Here is a 21,216-nt window from a genome sequence, read left to right on the forward strand (position 1 = left end):
GTCCGTAAAATTTCACAGAAATTTTGCTAATCTGACCGCATCTTAACAATGATAATTCATAGTGACCATGTCCGTTTGCGGCAAGAATTGAAAAAACGGCGTGGTCACGATTGTTCCCAGTATTTTTCCGGCATGGCCGATAGTTGTTGTTTTTAACACACCCATCTCGTAAATACGACTTAAAGGCAGCATAACAATGAGCGTTTGTGCTGTGATTGGTTGATCACAGGTTTCTGATTGGCTGAAGCCAACGTTGTTTGTATTTTCAGTTTGGCTGCAAGATCACAGTCCTATTCTTCATTTATTTCCTGGCAACCAACTACTACTGGATCCTAGTGGAGGGCCTGTACCTTCACAGCCTCATTTTCATGGCGTTCTTCTCCGACTCCAAATATCTTTGGGGTTTCACCCTCATAGGGTGGGGTAAGTGCACATGTTCAGATCAATCAGGGGTTGATTTCGTTTTTAAACATTGTTTACTCTGCCCTACCCAGACGTGACCTAACCAATTTCACAGCTTGTTATGATAATTCTCATCCGAGGCTTCTGTATCTCTATCTCAGTCGTATAGTTTTGCTGTCCTTTGAGGCACAAACACTTATTTAAAGCCTTATTTATTTATACTTTATATTTGATGCATAGTACTCACCAGGCAAGCCGAGGAGACATCTTTGAAGTGCAAATACTTCTGGGAAGGTTCTGACGTTCTTAGATACTTTGTTGAAAGCCGAATGACAGAGAAGCCCAAACATGTTTGTTCCACTTTAAAAGATTAGCAATGACACAGAGCGCAGGATCAACAACTTTAAAGTCAACAATAATGTGCATTACTTAAGCAACGCATTGATGTTATGAACATATTAATGTGTCATCATAATCAATAATGCATAATTAATGTCCCTGGCATCGATGTGTTTGCCGTAGAGTAAGCACCTAATGAGGGCAACATTTTCCGATTCAAGCACTCCGGAAAATATCAGATCAAAAAGACATCGCCGAAACTTGTTTGCTGGGGTTTATTTTAGGCTTTTTCATAATTAATAAATACATCTGTATTTAGAGGCACATCATCCTAAATCAATGAGCTAATAACCTATGGTTTAAGAGATTAAGAGGCAATAAACAAAGAACAAGGATATATATATATTAATCACGATTAATCGCATCCAAAATAAAAGTTTGTGTTTACATAATATATGTGTGTGTACTGTGTATAATTATTTATATATATAAAAACACACACAATCATGTATATATTTAAGAAAAATTGATTGGTTATATTTATATATACAATATTTATATATAATATAAATTATATAAATGTATATACAGTATATAAATGCAATTATTCCTTAAATATATACATGAATGTGTGTGTATTTATACATAATAATTCTACACAGTATACACACATATTATGTAAACACAAACTTTTATTTTGGATGTGATTAATCGTGATTAATCTTTTGACAGCCCTAATATATATATATATATATATATATATATATATATATATATATATATATATATAAATTTACATATATTTAAGATTTAATCATTTTAAGAAAAAAATATTTTATACTATTTATTTTAAATATATAATATCTTTTATTTAATTTTATATATATTATTAAAATTAAAAATACAATTGATATTTAATATTTTATATAAGTATATATTTAAAACAAATTATTAAATGTTTTTTTAAAGCATGAAAAAGCATATCAATTTTTGTCAGAATATGGCTGAAAAAAACATTGAATAAAATGTATATAAAATATACATTATTATATAAAACATCATATAATGCATAGGTGCACTGGAACAATCCTTCCTAAAACGCATTAAACTTTTGTTTACAAAGACGTGAAACTCACCGAGTGGTCAGGGGTGTTCACTGATATGCTCACACAAAAAACGCTGCAAAAGATGCTTTCCAACAGGTTTTTTTTCGTAGTTTTTGTCCAACTCTTGTTTTGGATGTGCTGTGAGGTACGGTATTACAGAAACTACGATAAAACCTGTTGGAAAGCATCTTTTGCAGCGTTTTTTGTGTGAGCATATCAGTGAACACCCCTGACCACTCGCTGAGTTTCACGTCTTTGTAAACAAAAGTTTAATGCGTTTTAGGAAGGATTGTTCCAGTGCACCTATGCAGCCATTGTGGAGGTGGGGGGTGCTACCAAAGAAACCGAAAATTCTCGGGCCAGCAGCATGTGTCCAAATTTCAATCTTAACCATTTTATTTAATCAGAAACAATCTGAAAACAGGGCTTTGAGTGTAAAATACCGAACTTGTCCTTTAAAACATCTAACCAGCAAAACCTTGCCCTTTTAGGCTCAGCCAATCGTGTGAGTTTGGGGCGGGACTATGTGTTTGTTTGACCAATGGCAGGTAAGGGGAGTATTTGAGTTTGTGTCAGCACAGAAATGACAGACTTCTCATTTCGATTTATCATCCAGAGGGTCAAGAAGACTTTCAGGAGGCTATTGAAATGTAGGATCCGAACGGTTCAAAAATAAAACAAATTGAAAATCGTGTTGTTCCGGTGAGTCTGTGACAAGTGTCGGGCATGCTTCTGTGCTTGTGTGCTGCATTAAAGTTGATAAATCTTGTCCTTTTCTAATCTGTGCGACTGCAGGTGTTCCGGCTCTCTTCGTATCAACCTGGGCTGTCGTCAGGGCAACGCTGGCGGATGGAAGGTGAGTTTTCAGTACATTATCCAGCCTTCTCGGTAATGTAAATAAGTCTCACACACACGCTCACACACACACACACACACACACCACACGCACGCACACACACACACACACACACACACACACACACACACACACACACACACACACACACACACACACACACGCTGTTTTATATATAGCATTTCAAATAATATTACTCTTTCTCTCTAAGGTGTTGGGAGTTGAGCGCTGGCAATATTAAATGGATATACCAGGTTCCTATACTGACAGCAATAGGGGTGAGTTGGTACTAATTCATTTAGCAGAGTTTCTTGTTAGTTACGTAATAGTAGTTATTAGAATGTTCATATTGCAAATGCAATACTCATTTGTTCTTGTGTAGTTATTCATTAATGACGGAACAGTTTTCTAAAGTGTTACCCAATGTTGTCGTTTTCAAATAATAAACGCAACAAATTTATTGATAATAAAAATGTAATATTAGTGCTATCAATCAATAACAAAATGACTAATTACTTTAAACACACATTACTCTGTCAATTTTTTTAAATATATTTTTAAATTGTAATAGTTTCACAGTGAATCACCAAAATAATAACAACATAAAAACAGTATATTTTAAATATTTCTTTGATGGCATCATTTTAAACACTATGCATCACTGAGACTAGTGGTACTGCTAATAGTGTCTCTATTCAAAAAAAAAAAATCTCCATTTTAGCCGTTAATTATGGCCCTTCGGCATTACAGTATAATTGAAAGCTATCAATTTTAACATTTATTAGGCTTTAAAAAAATATATAATTTTTTTTATTCTTTGCCTGATTCTTTGCAGTCTTTAGCCGCTAGCTAAAACACACTGGATCCTTCACTGGAAACCGAAAGTAACTAAACGTTTACTGCGTAACATTCACTCTTTGAATTCTTTGAAGTATTTTCTACTAAAGCAAGGCTGCATTTAAAGCTACACTGTGTAGGATTTTCTCCCATCTAGCAGTGAAATTGTATATGACTACCAACTGAATATTACTTTCTAGCCCCTCCCATTCTGATGGCGTTTTAACTCCTACGGTGGCCGTATTAGCCTATTTAAAATCTGCCGGCAGTCGCGAGTAATCTCCCCCTCGCATTCGTCACGGTGCCACTGAGTGTAAAACCGCAAAAGGCGAAGCTTGAATTTCCAGGTATGTCCCCATTTGGCTAATGTATTTTCAAGATGGGGGCGCAACATGGCTGCTGCCATTCGAGTAGCTCACCCGTATATATTATAAATGGCAGATTCTACGCTTACGAGAATACTTTGATTAGTTGGTAGAAGTAATGATACATTAATGAGCACATATAATTTTGAAAGAACAGAGTGTTTTTTTTGCTAAGAATCAACTTAAAGAATTACACAGTGTAGCGTTAACTCTGGTCAAGCGTATCCATAGCAGACTGGTGGGAGTGGCCTGGATGGCAACATGCCCAGTGCATTATGGGTGTTGAAGTTTTCCTACCTATTTGGCAAAAGGGAAGACAACAGCTTTTTTTCTCTGATTCTCTATTTAAAAAATCAGCTTTCTACTGTAGAGTCTACAGTGTAGACAACCAAGGTTGAATGAAAGACTATTTTGCCAGCGGTGAAGTACTACCCCTTTAAGGAATGTTCCATTTTGTGGATTCGTAAAAAACAAATCCTCAAAATTTTGGAAACATCTAAATATATTTATTTTTTATCATTAAAATTAGTTATTAGTTAAAACTGCATATTACTAGTGAAATTAGCAGATGTAAACAAATTCAAAAGATTTTAATTGATGGATTGAGTTAATATCAAGACTACTGTAATGGGACAGGCCAAAATAACCATTTTCGGGGTTGTGGGAAAGAGACATTTGAGGAGTTTAAATCTAACTCCTCATTTTGGATTAAGTGTATGTTGGATAAGAGTCTATGGCAGGAAGTGGCGAAAAAGCAGCGTCACGGTTTAACGATCTACAGCAAAATAGAGCAAGCTTTGGTGAAAACTAAGTGAATATAATGACTATTTCTCGCTAAATGACATCATAAGTGGAAAACTTTGATCCAAAATGTACATTACTCTCAAACTCAAACCAGCCGCAACTTTCAGACGCCATCTTAATTTTTCTAGCTCAACTGTCACAGAATGTGTTGTGACAAAAACAATTACTAAACTCAGCATTCCCAGGCAAAGAGACGTCAAGATCCAAATTGTATTTAAAAAGAAAAGTAATTTATTCATGCAAGAAAATGGTTCCCTGACCCCAGCCTTGCAGCCAGGCTGCAGGCCAGAGTCAGAGACAGACAGATACCGGGACTTCTCCTCAAGAGAGCTTGGCCTGCTACTTTATAATGCAAGGGGAAACCATCACCCCCACCGTTTATACAACCAGGAACAGCTTCCCCCAGCATGGGAACTTAAAACACAGATCATTCTCGGGCTCACACCCCCCCTCCAGCTGAACCAACGTTACACCAGGAAACTCAGAATACAGACAGAGAACATACAGCATTAATCTGTTAAATCATTAGGAAAGATTAAAAATGCCATTACAAATTCTCCCTTTTTATCATTATCTGATAACCAAATAAACGCAACAATTTTAAGTCATTTTCATCATATTTATACCTTTCATTTAAATCTTCCTTTTATCCCTTCCTTGACCAAGTGACTAAAACCCAAATGTGACACATTCAAAACTGACCAACCAGATAATTACAACTTCCCTCATTGTACCAAAGGTGGGACGATTGCATACCTCCAAAATACACACATCTTAGGCCTACAGGCCTTGATCAGCACCTCGGTGCCTTTACAGACTCCAAATGGTCATTATGGAAATAGGTTGTCAAAAACAGTAAAGCAGATGTCTTTGTTCATTTCAAATATCTTGGATTATTTTCAATCCTACAATTCCCCATTGGTCCCGTTGGCCACACATATGGAGTCCAAAGGTGACACAGTTCATCTTTCTGTTTTGTACAGTTCCATCTTCAGACTTTTCGTCCAAGCTTCTATCAATAACAGTTTGTCAGTTGTTCAGTCTTTTGTTCACCATCCAGCCCTGCAGGATTAGGCTCTATCAAATTGGGTTGCACCGTTATGCAAATCATCCATCGAATACCTGCACAAGAACAGGCACTGAATCTGGGAGCAAACGCCGGTTCCTCTTTCCGAGGAGGACACAGAATGTGAACTTGGGTTGCAGGGATCCTGTGATTCTAAAAGAACATCTAGCACCACGACACAAAAGCAGACACATCTCATTTGTCATTGGTCAGAGGATTGATATGGTCAGATTGAAATTAGTCTTCCTGGCAAAAAGCCCTTAAATTGATGTACTTAAAAAAAATATGGTCAAAGGAATGATAAAAAGAAGATCTTACAAGTTCTTACACTGTTTCAGGAAACACTCAAATAAATTGCATTACAACAAAACAACAACTGCTAGTTTAAAACATCATTTCATGAAGAGTATTAGCAAAATATTCAGTGTAATCAAACACAGAGATTCAATTCATGTCCAAAAATATTGTTGCAAGTCAAATGGACAAAATACAAATAAACAAAAATCAAATAAGTTTCAGAAAAGTTTCAAAATCATTAATGAGAATTCAATGAGAATACAAATAGTTATACTTCGGTTAAAATGACATACATTTTAAAATAACTTGGTCAGACAAATGATTACTTAAGTGATAAAGTAAATCCAAAGAAAAACAAAACAAACAATTTTCCGTATAACTAATCACTTGAACCTTGTTGAAGTATCAAGCAATTAAATATTAACTGAAGCAGGGCTAAATGGGCAAGCACTGTCACCGCATTCCCGATAAATCAGACCCGCGTTCACTCCAGTATAAACAAGAAATTGTATAGATTGTCATAGTATGAAAACCATATCAATTCAACACCCCTGGTTGATTTGAATAAACATACAAAATAATAAAAATTATAACAAAACCCCTCATTTCAAATCCTGTCCTTGCTTTTAACACTTTTTACATTTCATCGTCTTCAGAAAGAAAAACAAAAGATAATCAAAAACAGAATAAAACAAAACAAAGAAAAACAAAAACATATCTTAACTCAATTAATACAGTTCACTGTAACTTCCGCTACTCGAATCGTCTGCATAATTTTGTTCATCCTTTAACCAATGTAGTTTTTCAAAATGTACTCTAATATTTCCATTATGGACCGTCTTTTTTTGCTTATTACACATCAATTAATAGATTTTCTATTTTCACCAATCAAATCAATACCTAGTTTGCATCAATCAAATAAAATCATCAACATCATCACAAAACAGATTCTTCTGCTAAACCATTAGTTGGTCAAATCGTCTTTCTCCCTCGTACGTAATGGAGGCTGTAGTCCTTTTAGTCCTTTTCCCCTTTCTGTCACAATAATAAGCCAGGATAGCTTAGCCAAATTCATCCATAGCCATTATTTCATTGGGCACAGTCTGCCCTGTTCGTTCACTCCTGTATGACAAGATCAAGCTGGTTTTAAAACAAATGGTCCTTCTGCCCCCCCCCCCTGACCCCCCTGGGTTTTGAAAGGCTCTTATCTGATCATTTGTTTGTGTGTGTGTGTGTGTGTGTGTGTGTGTGTGTGTGTGTGTGTGTGTGTGTGTTTCTTTGCTCATGCCATGTGCCCAAAAGTCTGCATTCTCTGTAAAGGAAAAAACAAATGTTAAGGTTATTGTCACATGTGTTCTGTGTGTCTGCTGTGCTGCTGTATCCACCCTAGGCGTTTTCCTGTTGAAACATTTCTTGTTATTAGCACACTTTACAGACTTTTGTTAGGGAGAAGAATGGCTTCTTGCAGGGCTTTACTCAATTAAACCATTCTGAGATTTACTCAATCTCAACATCCATTGCTCCACCTGTGCAATGGCTTTGGGAACACAGATGGCTTTGGGAAATCCCAAACCATCACAAACTATATTCCCCATTTTTGATGCACCATCTTACTTGTGCATCAAATTAACATAATTGGGTTTTGATTCACTAAACTAAACACTGTCCTCCAGACATCTTTCTCTGTCTCTTAACCAAAATGTTATATTCTTCACTCTAAGCCACAATCTCATCTTCTTATCAAATTATTTGAAATGCAAATGCACTCTTTGCGTATCCTGCTTTTCAGGACTGCTCTCAATAGTTTGTCTCTCAACTCAATCTCAATTCTCAGTCATCTGCAAAACTGAATACAATTGTCACTCTATTTGCCCTCCTCCGTGGGCTTCACTGTCCCTTGCATCTGTAAGATCAAAGGTATTTATTTATGGTCAAATGGCCCCTCTGGCCTCCCTGCCTGACAGGTTTCCCGTGTTTCAACAAATGTTAATTGTTTCACAAACATTCATACATACCCTAAAAATGCAAATGGCCCTTAGTCATCTACAAACATTTTCAAATCTATAACCTATTTTATTTCAATCTATGATGGACCAAAGATATCCAAAATTGATCTAGAAATTCATTCAAATCTACTGTATATCATAAATGACCAAATCGATTCAGAATTATCAACTTCTCTCAAATTTAACGACACATCTATGCACACTATTCAGACATAATGTTTTCCACTGCCTAATACCTAAACTCACACTTATCAAGACATAAAACTGCAGTCATCATCAAACACACACATCTGACTATTAACCGTTCATATTTCGTATTCATATCTTTTCTCTAAAAAAATTTACATTTTAAATCAGATTTTAAAACTTAAATTTTCTGTAGCTTTTACCTAATTTTACATGGCCTCTTAACCTTTTTCAAAACATGTCTATTAATTTGTTTTTTACAAAAGTCAGCTGTGTGGTTTTAATTCGTTATCATTAATTTGTTTTAGCTTTTCTTTTGCTGGCCGAATACAGAAAGACAAAATATAAATCCTTCCTCAAGCAGTCTCTTTCTTTTTCTCTAAACAACTGCTCTTTTCAACAGCCTTCTAAGACTGTAATTTGGACAAAATGTAACAATAAATACATTACAATAACTTATTTTATGTATTAGTTCCTTCGTTACTCAATCTTTTCCTTGAATCTACAAAATATGTCTTCATCTTTAGCCACCACGATGTACTAATGGCCCTTTGTCATGTCCAATGACCTAAAATTCCTTGCCCTTAAGGCAACTAAAATCAGACAAAGAAGTCACTGGTTCTAAAATAAACAAATCAAAACAGTATTATTTTAAAGTTTTCTTTAAAGTCATTCAGTTTTACTTCCAAAACATTTACAAATTGACCTCTAAATTTATAAGATCCTGTAACATTGTTTCTTTTAACATCTCTGTGTCTATGATTTTCAACTGAAACACTGTGCTTTAAATAGCTCATAGCATTTACAACGCAGGGTCAGATAACAGCTTTTAGCTGACATTTTGAATGAGAAGAGACTTTTGAGCCATTCCTGACTAATATTTTCACTTTCATAAACTAACTTAAGACTTCATCTATCATCTTGTTAACTCTAGCCTATAGTTTGAGTTATCTTTTCCATAAATTAAATGCATTTTCAATTCAAGCATAATTTTTATAGTTTCTTTTTGCCCCTATATGGGAATTTAGACATTATAAATTCCTACTCAGAATGAGTCTCTGTTGCACTGAAACTGTTTCAGCACACATCAAATTCAGATAATCAAATTGTTTTTCAACCAAATCATAAACTTTATCTTATTTACAAATAGCACATCAGCTTGTAGGTCTTTCATAGTCAACACTAACAAACTTTTGTTTAATCAAATGCCTTTTACGCATTTTGCTTTTAGCAACTGTTACTTCCTCAACACTGCTTCTGTTTAGCTTATTTTATTCTTTAGAGAACAAATTATTATTATTTAGTCTCAATAACATTTCAAATTTCATCTAAATTTTAGTTGTCATGTTCTCAAATTACCATAGTTTTAATATCTTACTTCCATATTTTCTCTTCTATGAGTTTATCAATCTGCAATTATGATCATCTAGAACCTTTTTTAAGTGTTTCATTAAAAGACAATCATTTTATAGCCTTCTTCAGATCTTCTCTCTGTTTCTGTTTATTCTAATACGACCATATCTAGCTGTAATAGATTGCCCTATCTAACCCTCCTCCTAGGCCAAATTGTCTTTCACACCTAGGGGTCTTCATTTATGGTTAAATGACCTTCCGTGCCTTCCTGACTGAAAAGTTTCCCGTGGCTTAAGGTGTTAGAAGTTCCCCAGTAGCATGTGTTTTTGCTATGAGCGAGCCTTAAGAAAACAGACATGCATTCCAGAAGATAAACATGCTTAACACCACACAATGTCTGAAGAAGTTAAGAAAAGTTTTTCGTTTCATTAACACTACATTAATACACGTCACTCTCACATCATTTGGATGTAACCTACTGCTAAATGACCACAATAAAACACTTTACTGTTTGATCACGGCCAGCCTCCGAATTCACCCCCACTGCAGTTCTGTCCCATTCAGGAAAAACAAACAGCAATACAATCTCTCAGTTGCAAATTCAATCAAAATAGCATTCTCTGTATTCTTTTACAATCTCAGTTCCCGTAAACTAGATCTAACTGGAATAAAATAGAATACAATTCTAAATTCCCCTGAGTTTTCTAAATTCCCCCTTCCCTCGGGGGTTTTACTGTCCTCACTCGAAAATTCTTTGTTTGTGGGTAAATGATCTCTATCTTTCCTGAAGATAATTACCTACACTAAAAGTTCAAATGCTAAATAACCCATCTGTCTTCCTAAGGACAATGGTCTTTTCTTTACAAGTTAACCATACTAAAGAGTTCAAAAGGCTCTTTCTGACCATTTGTTTTTACTGCTTGAGTTTCATACTGTTCTGTTCACTATCTGCCTTCAAAAACATCCCCCATTCACTAATGCAAACAGAGCTACTAATTCAATCTATGTTTATTATTTCTTTCCAATCAGAACCAAACTTTTACAAGAGCATAATTTGCAAATCAGTTAGAGCTTCAGCTGCTTACAGCATTTGCTCTCTTCTGTCTCACCATTATTTATCAGGACTGTTCATACAGTATAAAGACATTTAGCATGTCATCAATTTCATTAACACTGTTTGAAAGCTTATTCTTCTATCAAATGGTTAATCTACAGACTGTTCAACTTATCATCATTATTCCTCAGTCCCTAAATTACAGACAGCTTACCATAGCCGCTTGCACCTTCAAATCTTTTATAAACTCTGTTATAAACATATAGAAGTCTATTCTTCAATTCCCTTGTTTTCATAACATTAATACAATAATGCACATTCACATCATAACACTGACATATAGACTTTTCCCATTCTGCTTAATGAAACATTCCTCATGTTAATCCCTGTTAATCATACTCAATGCCTTATTTTTATCTAAAACTCACTTTTCATACTATTTCAACTTAATTTGACTTAACAAGCGTTCATAAATAGTTCCATGAATTCTATCAAATCCCTACATTCCATGTTCCTTAAATCTTCAATCTTTCCCTACATTTCAGTTTCCTTCTTACTGTACATCTGTTCTCTTTATCTGCAATCCAACAATTCAGTTCAACAACTCTCAACAACATTCTATTTTCTATCCCTACATTTCAGTTTCTTTCTGTTCTCTTTATCTGCAATCCAACAATTCAGTTCAACAACTCTCAACAACATTCTATTTTCTATCCCTACATTTCAGTTTCTTTCTGTTCTCTTTATCTGCAATCCAACAATTCAGTTCAACAACTCTCTGTCTATTCATAGTTTTACACAGATGCTGAACACAACTATAAAAAGCCTTTTGTTAAACAAATATCTGTTCTTCCAATTTCTTGCATGCGTTTTCTGGCCATAATTTCTTCTTTTTAACAAAAAACTGGTGTGTAAAAATGATCTAGCTTACTGTTAGATGATCCCATTTTTGGCTGAATCTCCTCTCTTGGATTTTTACTTTCGACGCGCGTCTTACTAATCTGTTCAAACGTCTTCGAACAGATCTGACTTCTTAACCCAAAATCAGACAGGTTTTAGCAAATATGCTCTGTATTCAGTTGTGACTCTTCCGTTCACTTACTTAATCAGCTGTGGCTCTTCCGTCCACGGTGTGGCTCTTCCGTCCACCTACGAGCTAGTTTTCAGAAAATTGACTTGACCTCCTCAGGTCAATTTCCCGCTTAAAAACTCTACTCGCAACCAAAGAAACAGTCTCAGCCAATATGGTTCACTCACAGTTAGCCTATATCAATCTACACCCAACAAAAGAGAAGAAAAATAATAATTTGGCTGTCTTTTTTACCTGAGCTGAGATGCACTGCCACGGATTCTTTCTGATCCCGGTGAGGATTCTTCTCTGGCCCTGAAATCAGGAGTTGTCTTTCTCTCTCGTAACCTGTTGAGCTCTATTTCTCAAACCGTCGAGGTATAAGACCAGTACCTGGTACCGGGGCGATTCACTCCGTCAACTCCGTCTCAGGACCAGGAGAAGAATTTTCCTCACGGAATCCCACTTCTGACACCAAATTGTTGTGGCAAAAACAATTACTAAACTCAGCATTCCCAGGCAAAGAGACGTCAAGATCCAAATTGTATTTAAAAAGAAAAGTAATTTATTCATGCAAGAAAATGGTTCCCTGACCCCAGCCTTGCAGCCAGGCTGCAGGCCAGAGTCAGAGACAGACAGATACCGGGACTTCTCCTCAAGAGAGCTTGGCCTGCTACTTTATAATGCAAGGGGAAACCATCACCCCCACCGTTTATACAACCAGGAACAGCTTCCCCCAGCATGGGAACTTAAAACACAGATCATTCTCGGGCTCACACCCCCCCTCCAGCTGAACCAACGTTACACCAGGAAACTCAGAATACAGACAGAGAACATACAGCATTAATCTGTTAAATCATTAGGAAAGATTAAAAATGCCATTACAAATGAAACGCACAGGATTGTGGGATATCAAAGGCAGCGAAGGATACATCTATGCTGCCTTTAAAAGTCGATCAGATAAGAAATCAGGAGACAGGAAGTGAAACTAACATTGCATTCGGACGTGCCTTGATGCCTTCCGACCTTGGGACTCGTCCTCCGAAGGCAGCGTTTATCAGTTTTCGGACGCAGCCTATGAAACATCTAACAGTCCTCGCGGGACACCAAATTGCATCATATTTGTGAAAGTGCCATCAAAGCAGTTGTTAAGTGCGACACCATCAGACACAGCTGTCTTCCCATTAACCCCGGATTCAACCCCGTGCCCTGAACACGATACGCTCTAAAAGAGATCGTCAAATCCTGTAATCCAGCGTGTCAAAGGGTCGATTTGGATTGCGGCGTGCTGTCGTTTGTTGACGTGATTGACCAGTTAGTGGTTCCACGCATATATTTATCTGCTGGATGGGCAGACGGAGACATTATGCTGTTAATTATTGGCTTTGCTGAGCATAAGCGCTTCCAGCAGTAATGGAGCTCCGATTTCAAGAACGTCTGGACCATCGCGCAGCAGGAGAGCTGTAATTATGTGACAGAATGCAAATGTATTTTGGTCCTTGCTGCCTGTCAGCAAAACATATAAATTAGGATTTAACTCACACGGATGAATTTGCGCACAAAGCGCTCATTACTAACACTTTCTATGGTGGATTGATTACGACGTCCAAACAGAGCAGCGCGGGATATGAAAAACTGTTGAAACCTGTTGAAAGTTTCACGGCTCAGATACGGCAGAAGCTCATCACACATTGACGGAATAATTCCCATGCGGAAAAATAGAAGCAGGATGAAATTAGCGTTTTTGTGTATAACTAGTTAATTAAAACATCATGAAATTTCCGCCACATCTCAATTAATGTATTGTGTTTAATAGCAATTTGAAGTGGAAATTACATTTCAACACCTTTGGAATAAATGGTTTAATTATCCTGCAGATGGAAATTTCATAGATGAAACACACACAATTAAATAATATTTTGAGGATAATTTGACAAAATTGCACCTTGATTGGAAATGACAGGCGATAACAGGCTTTTCACAACTGATATTTACCTTGATTTTTCTTAACATATCACATTCTCACATTCTCTCAGATTATTTAAATTGTCCAGCCGGATATATATATATGCGTATATTTAATATATTAAACTATTTAAAAAATATATAATATATAGTGTATTACATAATAATCATCATAATTTTTATTATTATTTTATATATACCGGTACATGCATATAATATATATATATATGTAATTATGTAACAATAAAATTATAAATGAATAATGTTTCGTATATATATATATATATATATATATAAATATTTTGTATTATTTTATAAATAATCATTTTTAATATATGTAATTATATATATATATTTATATATATGTATATATGTATATATTCATTATCAAAAATATTATTTTTATTTTATCATTCATTATTATTTTATCTGTAGTTTTTTTTTTTTTTTTTAGCTTTCGACAAATTAATTATGGAACAATACAATTCTGAATCAATCGTTGTTTCCTTTTTCTTTCTTGCAGCTGAATTTCATTCTGTTTGTAAATATTGTTCGAGTTCTGGCCACTAAGATCCGGGAAACAAACGCAGGACGCTACGACACGCGCAAACAGTGCAGGTGAGTGCATGAAATTATTGTTATGCTGGTACGTGACCTCATATGAAGAGTTGTACTGGAGGATATTGGATTTAGGATTGTTTTGTTCACCTGTGATAAATTAAAAGCAACTCAAACTGCATAAAAGTACAGGTGCTATTTTATAATATATAAAATATGTTTATATCAGCCCATGCTGCGGCTCAATTCTGTTTTGCTGTGTTCTTGTGGTTGTTGTCTGTGAGTGTTTGGACATCATTGGTGATCATTGGTGAGATATCCAGAAGAGGACTGTAATTTTCCATAGGGTGTTTGAAAGGCTTTCTCTTATGAGCGAGCATGTCTCTCTCTGGGTAAAAGTCACAGTATCCCTGACTAGTCTGCGAGTGGAACTGACTGTAGGATCAGTCTGTATAGAGACAGTCTCTTATCATAACTCAATTTTATCAAGCAAATCCCTCTAGTCTTTGATGATGAACTCTTTAATGATCATCAACACTGAAGTGGTGCATACACAAAAAAATTCACCAACATGATGGGTGTTCTGGGTCGTTGCTAGGGTGTTCGGGCTGGTTGCTAGGGTATTCTTGCTTGTTGCTAGGGTGTTCCGAATGGTTGCTAGGGTATTCTTGGTGGTCTCGGGTATTCATGGTGGTTGCTATGGTGTTCTGGGTGGTTGCTAGAGTGTTCTTGCACTTTACAAAATCAACTTGGATGTTTAAGTCATTTCAACTTAAATTACAACAAACTGACTTTAAAAATTGAGTTGAATCTTGTAAAACTTGTAAAAAAGTTGAAAATTGCTTAACTTATTTTGATGAGTTAAAGCAATGTAAAAACATATGTTGTCATAACTTATTGATAATAGCATTTTTTACAGTGGCGGTTTCAAGGGTGTTCTGAATAATTTCCATGTGCTTGCTGTGGCATTGGTTTGGGGGGGTGTTCTGGGTGGTTATTTAGTGGTTGCTAGATTGTTTTGAATGGTTGCTCTGGCCATGTAACATTTTGGTTTCCAGTTAATTTTGTAAATAAAGATTGAAGGAAATTACTGGAATGAATCCCAAATCATGTGTGAACAGAATTAGAGCCCCTTCTGGAGACTGTTTTAAACCTACAGGGGTTTGAGAACCTCAAGTGAAATTAATACAGGCAATGAAAGCCATTAATGACGTTACGGATGAACGGGCACAGTCGCGCTTTACTATTAATGAGAGTCGAACTTGTGCTATGAACTTGAAGTAATTAAGCAATTTACATTGGATTTTAACTCAGTGCAAGTCTCCTCAACATCCGTAACCCTTTATTTGAGGGTATGAAAAACAGCCGGAATGCAGCTGACTTATAATTCGACTCAACTTTTCTCATTTTCTGGCCTGTAATGTGATAATAAGCCTTAAGAGAGACTTTGACTCTCACGCTCTCTGTGTCTCGCTCTCATTTTAACTTCAATCTCTCAGCTCTCAGTGCTGAGACATGGGCTCTTTTCCATCGTTTTACTTGGTGTGAAAACCAAGACGATGTTTTAGGAAGTACCTTGGGTGTACCATGGTATATTTTGTATAATATACACTCTCTTCCACCCTCAATACCCACGACAGAGGTGCCCTTGTGTGTGTGTGTGTGTGTGTGTGTGTGTGTTCACTACTCACTGCTTCTAATGTGTGTGCGCTAACTTGGATGGGTTAAATTCAGAGTAGATTAGCATACTTGGCCTTCCCGTCACATCACTCTATTTCAAAGTACCAGTATGACCATCACGGTATCATGATTGTAAGGGTGTTAAAGGGATAGTAATGGAAGCTTGTTTCCACCACAGAATAAAACGTCTTAAAAGATAATTCGACATTTTATCTCACAATTGCGAGTTTACTTCTCGCAATTTCTCAGAATTGCGAGATATAAACTCAATTGTGAGTTATAAAGTCCAATTCTAAGGAACAAAATGCTTTTTTCCCTTTTTTTCCCCTTAGAATTGCAAGTTTATACTGTATCTCACAATTCTGAATTTATAACACGCAATTGCAAGATAGTCAGAATTGCCAACCCGATCTCACGGCAATTCGTACGAATTTTACGAGGTGGCTAATTCGTACCAATTCATACGACCTCACTCGTACTAATTTGTACGATTTTTGCTAAATCGTACATAATTTACGAGTTGCCAAATTCGTATGTATTCGTGCAAATTACCTAACCCTGATCCCACCCCTAAACCTAAGTCAGAATTGCAAGTTTATTTCTCGCAATTGCGACTTTATATCACGCAATTCTGAAAAATTCACAATTGTGGAAAAAAAAGTCGCAATTACCTTTTTTATTTTTTATTCTCTGGCGGAAATAAGCTTCCATAGATAGTTCACCCACCCTAAAATAAAAATTAAATTAAAAAAATTACTCACCCAGGTTTTTTTATAATGTCGTAGGCCCTTCTTTCTTTTATGGGCAACAAAAGGAGAATAATAAAAAAAAAAAGTCCCGCTCGCACTCGTCCATAAAATGGCAGTGAATAGTGACCAGCATCAAGCTTTTTAAAAAAGATACAAAAGTATCTAAGAATGATCCCATGCGACACATTTCCTATATTTCTGGGGATATACGAAATTAAACTGAGTGTATTATTTACCCAAAATCCTGACCTTGGCCGTTGGTCTTCTGTACACAGCTGCACGTTCAATAAAAAGCACACAAAAGTTATGAGAAATAAAGATGAACAAAAACGCGACATGAAATACAATGCCTAGAAATTCCAACAAATCCGTGTACTTTCTTCACTGAGTTAAATATCTCTGAACTCCGTTTGTCTGATGACAGTCAGAATGACATTTGAACTCGATAACTTCTTGTTACGACGAACACAATGGATATATTTACCTCAGACAAGAGGGTAGATGGATTGTACATTTCGTGTCACGTTTTTGTTCATCTCCATATTTTTTTACAACTGCTAAGTTGAGACCGACTTCTAAGGTCAGGATTTTTGTTAAATAATAGGATACATTAATTCAAAATTCATGTTGTATATCCCCAGAACACTTAGCATGTCACATGGTATCATTCTGTGATTCTTTCGCGTCTTTTTAAAGCTTGATGCTGGTTGCTATTCACTACCATTATATGGACAAGCGCGATTGGGACATTTTTTAATAACTCTCCTTTTGTGGTCCATAAAAGAAAGAAAGGCATACGGCATTACAACAACACCAGGGTGAGTAAATGATGACTTAATTTTAATTTCAGGGTGAACTATCCCTTTAAGGGTTGAAAATAGTGATGGAAAAATGTCTGTCTGTCTGTGTCCAGGAAGCTTGCCAAGTCCACTTTGGTTCTGGTTCTGGTTTTCGGCGTCCACTACATCGTGTTTGTGGGAATGCCGCACACATTCACAGGTCTCGGTTGGGAGCTGCGCATGTACTGTGAACTCTTCTTCAACTCGTTCCAGGTGAGTTACTGACTAATCTATTTCCACTCCCAATAAATACTCACTAATGTGGATATGTAGATAACGTTGAGTATAATTATGTGTCAGTTTCCATTTCTGTTTAATTGGCTCTGTTGGCGTGATAAATAACTGCGCTTCTATTTTTCAAAAGCATTTTGTTGCTTATCTGTGGACAGTGTGAACTGCAAAAGTAATAACGCCACATGGAATAAATGAAAGATAATATACGGAATAATTGAATAGATAAAATAAATTACACTAAAATGAAAAGTTGTTGCAGAAGCTCTTTACTCTTCTCTTTCCTGAGAAATGAAAGTTGAAATTAATGCAATTAAAATCAAATAAATGTCATTAAAAGTTTGCGCAGTGAAAGCTTTCCTTCTTTACTTTTCTGTCTTTTCTGTGAAGTAAAGTAGATTAAATTAAAAGTTGGAGCTGGAGTTCATCAGAAGCTTTTCTTCTTTGCTTTTCTGTCTTACCTGCATGTGAAATAAAGATTAAAATAGATTGAATTACAGTGAGATGAATTAAATTAAAACTTGGTGCTGATCCATCAGAAGCTTTTTTTCTTAGTTTGTCTGTCTAAAATTGAAATAAAATATGCACCGAAAGTTTTCCTTCTTTTTTGTCTGTCTTTACTATAAAATAAAAATGTAAATACATTTAAATAAAATAGATTCAATTAAAAGTTGGAGCTGAAGTTCATTGGAACCTTTTCTTTTTTGCTTTTCTGTCTTTACTGTGAAATAAAGATTAATATAAATAAAATATTTGAATTGAATAAAATACATTTTAAATTAAAAGATGCTGCTTTTTTTCTTGCTTCTCTGTCTTTCATGGGAAAATAAAGTTAATATAAATTAAATGAAAAAAAAAGAAATTGGTGATGAGTAAATTATACGTTTTTTAATTTGCTTTTCTGTCTTTCCTGTGAAATAAAAGCCAAAAAAATGAATATTTATACTTATTCTTATTTAAGATTATATTTAGATTTGGGCATATATTTATGAATAAATGAATAATATATATAATAAATATATTTATTGATAAATGAAATAGCAAAACCAGATATACACTAGTTTTTTTTTTTAAAGTAAGAAAGAACAAAATGAATAATGAACAAGTTTGGCAAGAAACTTTCTCTGCGTTATGAAATTGGTGTTTATTGCTCTCTTTCAGGGATTTTTTGTGTCCATTATCTACTGCTTCTGCAATGGAGAGGTAAGTGTGGGTGGAACAACATTTATATTTTCAATACTGACACTTTAGCAAAGTTCGTATTCAAAGTGATCCTGTCAATTTTTCAGGCAAAGTCCACAGCATTGGTTTTTGCTCATGATCCTCGGTTCTATCCTAGGTCCAGACTGAAATCCGGAAGACTTGGCTCCGTTGGACGCTTGCGTTTGACTGGAAGGTTCCCGTAGTTTTAGCGAACTACCGCTACGGGCCGGTCCTGAACAGCAGCGGCGCCAGCGTCCAGTCCCAGCTGACCTCTGTGACCCGCAGTTCTGCCCTCCTCACCAGCAGGGTGTACCGCTGCGCCGGCCGAACCAGTGTCAGCTCACACACACACGCCTCGCATATACACACCACCTTGCCCGGGTACGTCTTCAGCAACTCGGACATTGAGAGCCTCCCACCTTCGATTCCGGAGGAAACCGACGACGAGGCCAAACACATCGATGACATCACGCTCAAAGAAAGCGCTAAAAGCGGTAACGGCATCAGCGTACGACGGGAAGCCCTCAGCATCTGTTTCGAAGAGAGTGGACAAAGCACAAGCCACGTGGATTCTGATGACATCATAAAGAGGGACGATGACGCCGCCCCTAAGGAAATCACTAAATGCACTGATGACATCACGCTGAAGGATTCTTTATATGTGAGGTACAACAGTTCGGATCAAGAGGAAGAGGAAGTGCTTTAAAAAGCAGACTCGTGAACGTGAATTGCCATTTGCAACCCATTTGCGGTTGGTGGGGTGGGTTGGGGGGGGGGGTACAATATGGATTGATTCATAGTAAGACCCAGAATGTGTATTAAGAAAGTAAATGGGGTCCATTTTGATTTAATGCTTACTTCAAAAATCAGAATGAATTTCCATTTGCCACCCATTTACTGTGGTCAGCATAAAAGGAAAGTCGCCTCAGAAAAAAAGAGCTTGGGGGTCAAAGTATGACATGGATTGATTCATAGTAAGACCCAGGATGTGTATTATAAGAAAGTAAATGGGGTCCAATTTGATTGAATGCTTACTTCAAAAATCACAATGAATTGCCATTTGCAACCCATTTTACTTCCGTAATGTGACATATTTACAATTGAAACAGGATATTCAACACACACAAAAACCTTGATATTTTCCTTGATATATTTATTGGATCTTTTAAAATGACATGGATTGATTCATAGTAAGACCCAGCATGTGTATTAAGAAAGTAAATGGGGTCCAATTTGATTAAACGCTTACTTCAAATTTACACAATGAATTGCCATTTGCAACCCATTTTACTTCCGTAATGTGACATATTTACAATTAAAACAGGATATTAAAAAAATAAACCTTGGTTTTATCTTTCAGGAATTGATTGGATTGTCAAAACTGGTCATATATGCCAAAAATGAAGCCAGACCTGAATGCGCGCTTGCTAAGAACGTGTATTCAGAAGTAAATGGGGTCCATTTTGATTTCATCTTTCCTTAAAAAATGATCGCAAGCCAGTCAAACTGAGGCTATACGTGTTGTATAATGCATGAAAATACTGGTTTTGGTTTGGTTTGGTTTGGATCAACTGGTTTCACTCATTTCTAGGCCTTGCGTTCAAAGCCCGGTTTGCGAGAAAGACTCATTTCTTTGCTGGAAATGATCATAATCGCACTGCCGTAGAAGATTGTTCACGTCGTTAAGTTTGGTAAATTAAGTGTGTGTAAATATTTCCTTCACAAAGTGTCAATCTGTGTTTTTTTGCAATCAAACGATGTTGTTCAGTCAAACAATGCGATTCATTCATGAAACTCAAGCTGAATGAATTTCGGCGCAAGTAGTTCGTAAAATCATTCTTACATGTTCTTAGCTTATGCAAGAATGCTTTTGCAAATCATTTCCACAAATTCCTTCCGCTTGTTTTATGTTCGTAAAATTGTCCGCAAAACTATTTGTGCATAAGTTGGTTTTGCCAATAAATGTAGACAAACATGCGTTCTGCTCGTGAGAATTTGATTATGCTTTTAGCAAGACAACCACTGCAAGTCACTGCTTGGCATGAATGTTTTATTGTACAAATTTTGTATCAAGCTATTTTTTTACTGCGGTTTGCCAGTAAATGTTTTTCTTAAATTGTTTTAAATGTATTGAGGTTTCATGCAAAGGTGTAATAAACGCAATTAATCATACATTGTATTTCAGAATATGATCTAACGATATTGCATGTGCATGTCAACCAGAACACTTAAAGGGGTCATGACATGAGAA

At 36.0% G+C, this 21,216-nt stretch overlaps 1 protein-coding gene across 1 annotated transcript in view; it reads left to right on the forward strand.

Annotated features, from left to right (window-relative positions):
• The window catches only part of pth2rb (parathyroid hormone 2 receptor b), a 37,742-nt gene extending 16,793 nt beyond the window's left edge, over window positions 1–20,949 (forward strand). The window contains exons 7-13 of the mRNA XM_079593307.1: window positions 270–423; window positions 2,643–2,703; window positions 2,915–2,981; window positions 14,229–14,323; window positions 17,606–17,744; window positions 18,924–18,965; window positions 19,102–20,949. Of these exons, the coding sequence (XP_079449433.1) occupies window positions 270–423; window positions 2,643–2,703; window positions 2,915–2,981; window positions 14,229–14,323; window positions 17,606–17,744; window positions 18,924–18,965; window positions 19,102–19,671 (1,128 nt within the window). The 3' untranslated portion in view covers window positions 19,672–20,949. The remainder of the gene's footprint in view (window positions 1–269; window positions 424–2,642; window positions 2,704–2,914; window positions 2,982–14,228; window positions 14,324–17,605; window positions 17,745–18,923; window positions 18,966–19,101) is intronic.
• The last annotated feature ends 267 nt before the right edge of the window (window positions 20,950–21,216 follow it).

Source organism: Phoxinus phoxinus (genome assembly GCF_949152265.1).
Source record: "Phoxinus phoxinus genome assembly, chromosome: 20".
NCBI classification, from domain to species: Eukaryota; Metazoa; Chordata; class Actinopteri; order Cypriniformes; family Leuciscidae; genus Phoxinus; species Phoxinus phoxinus.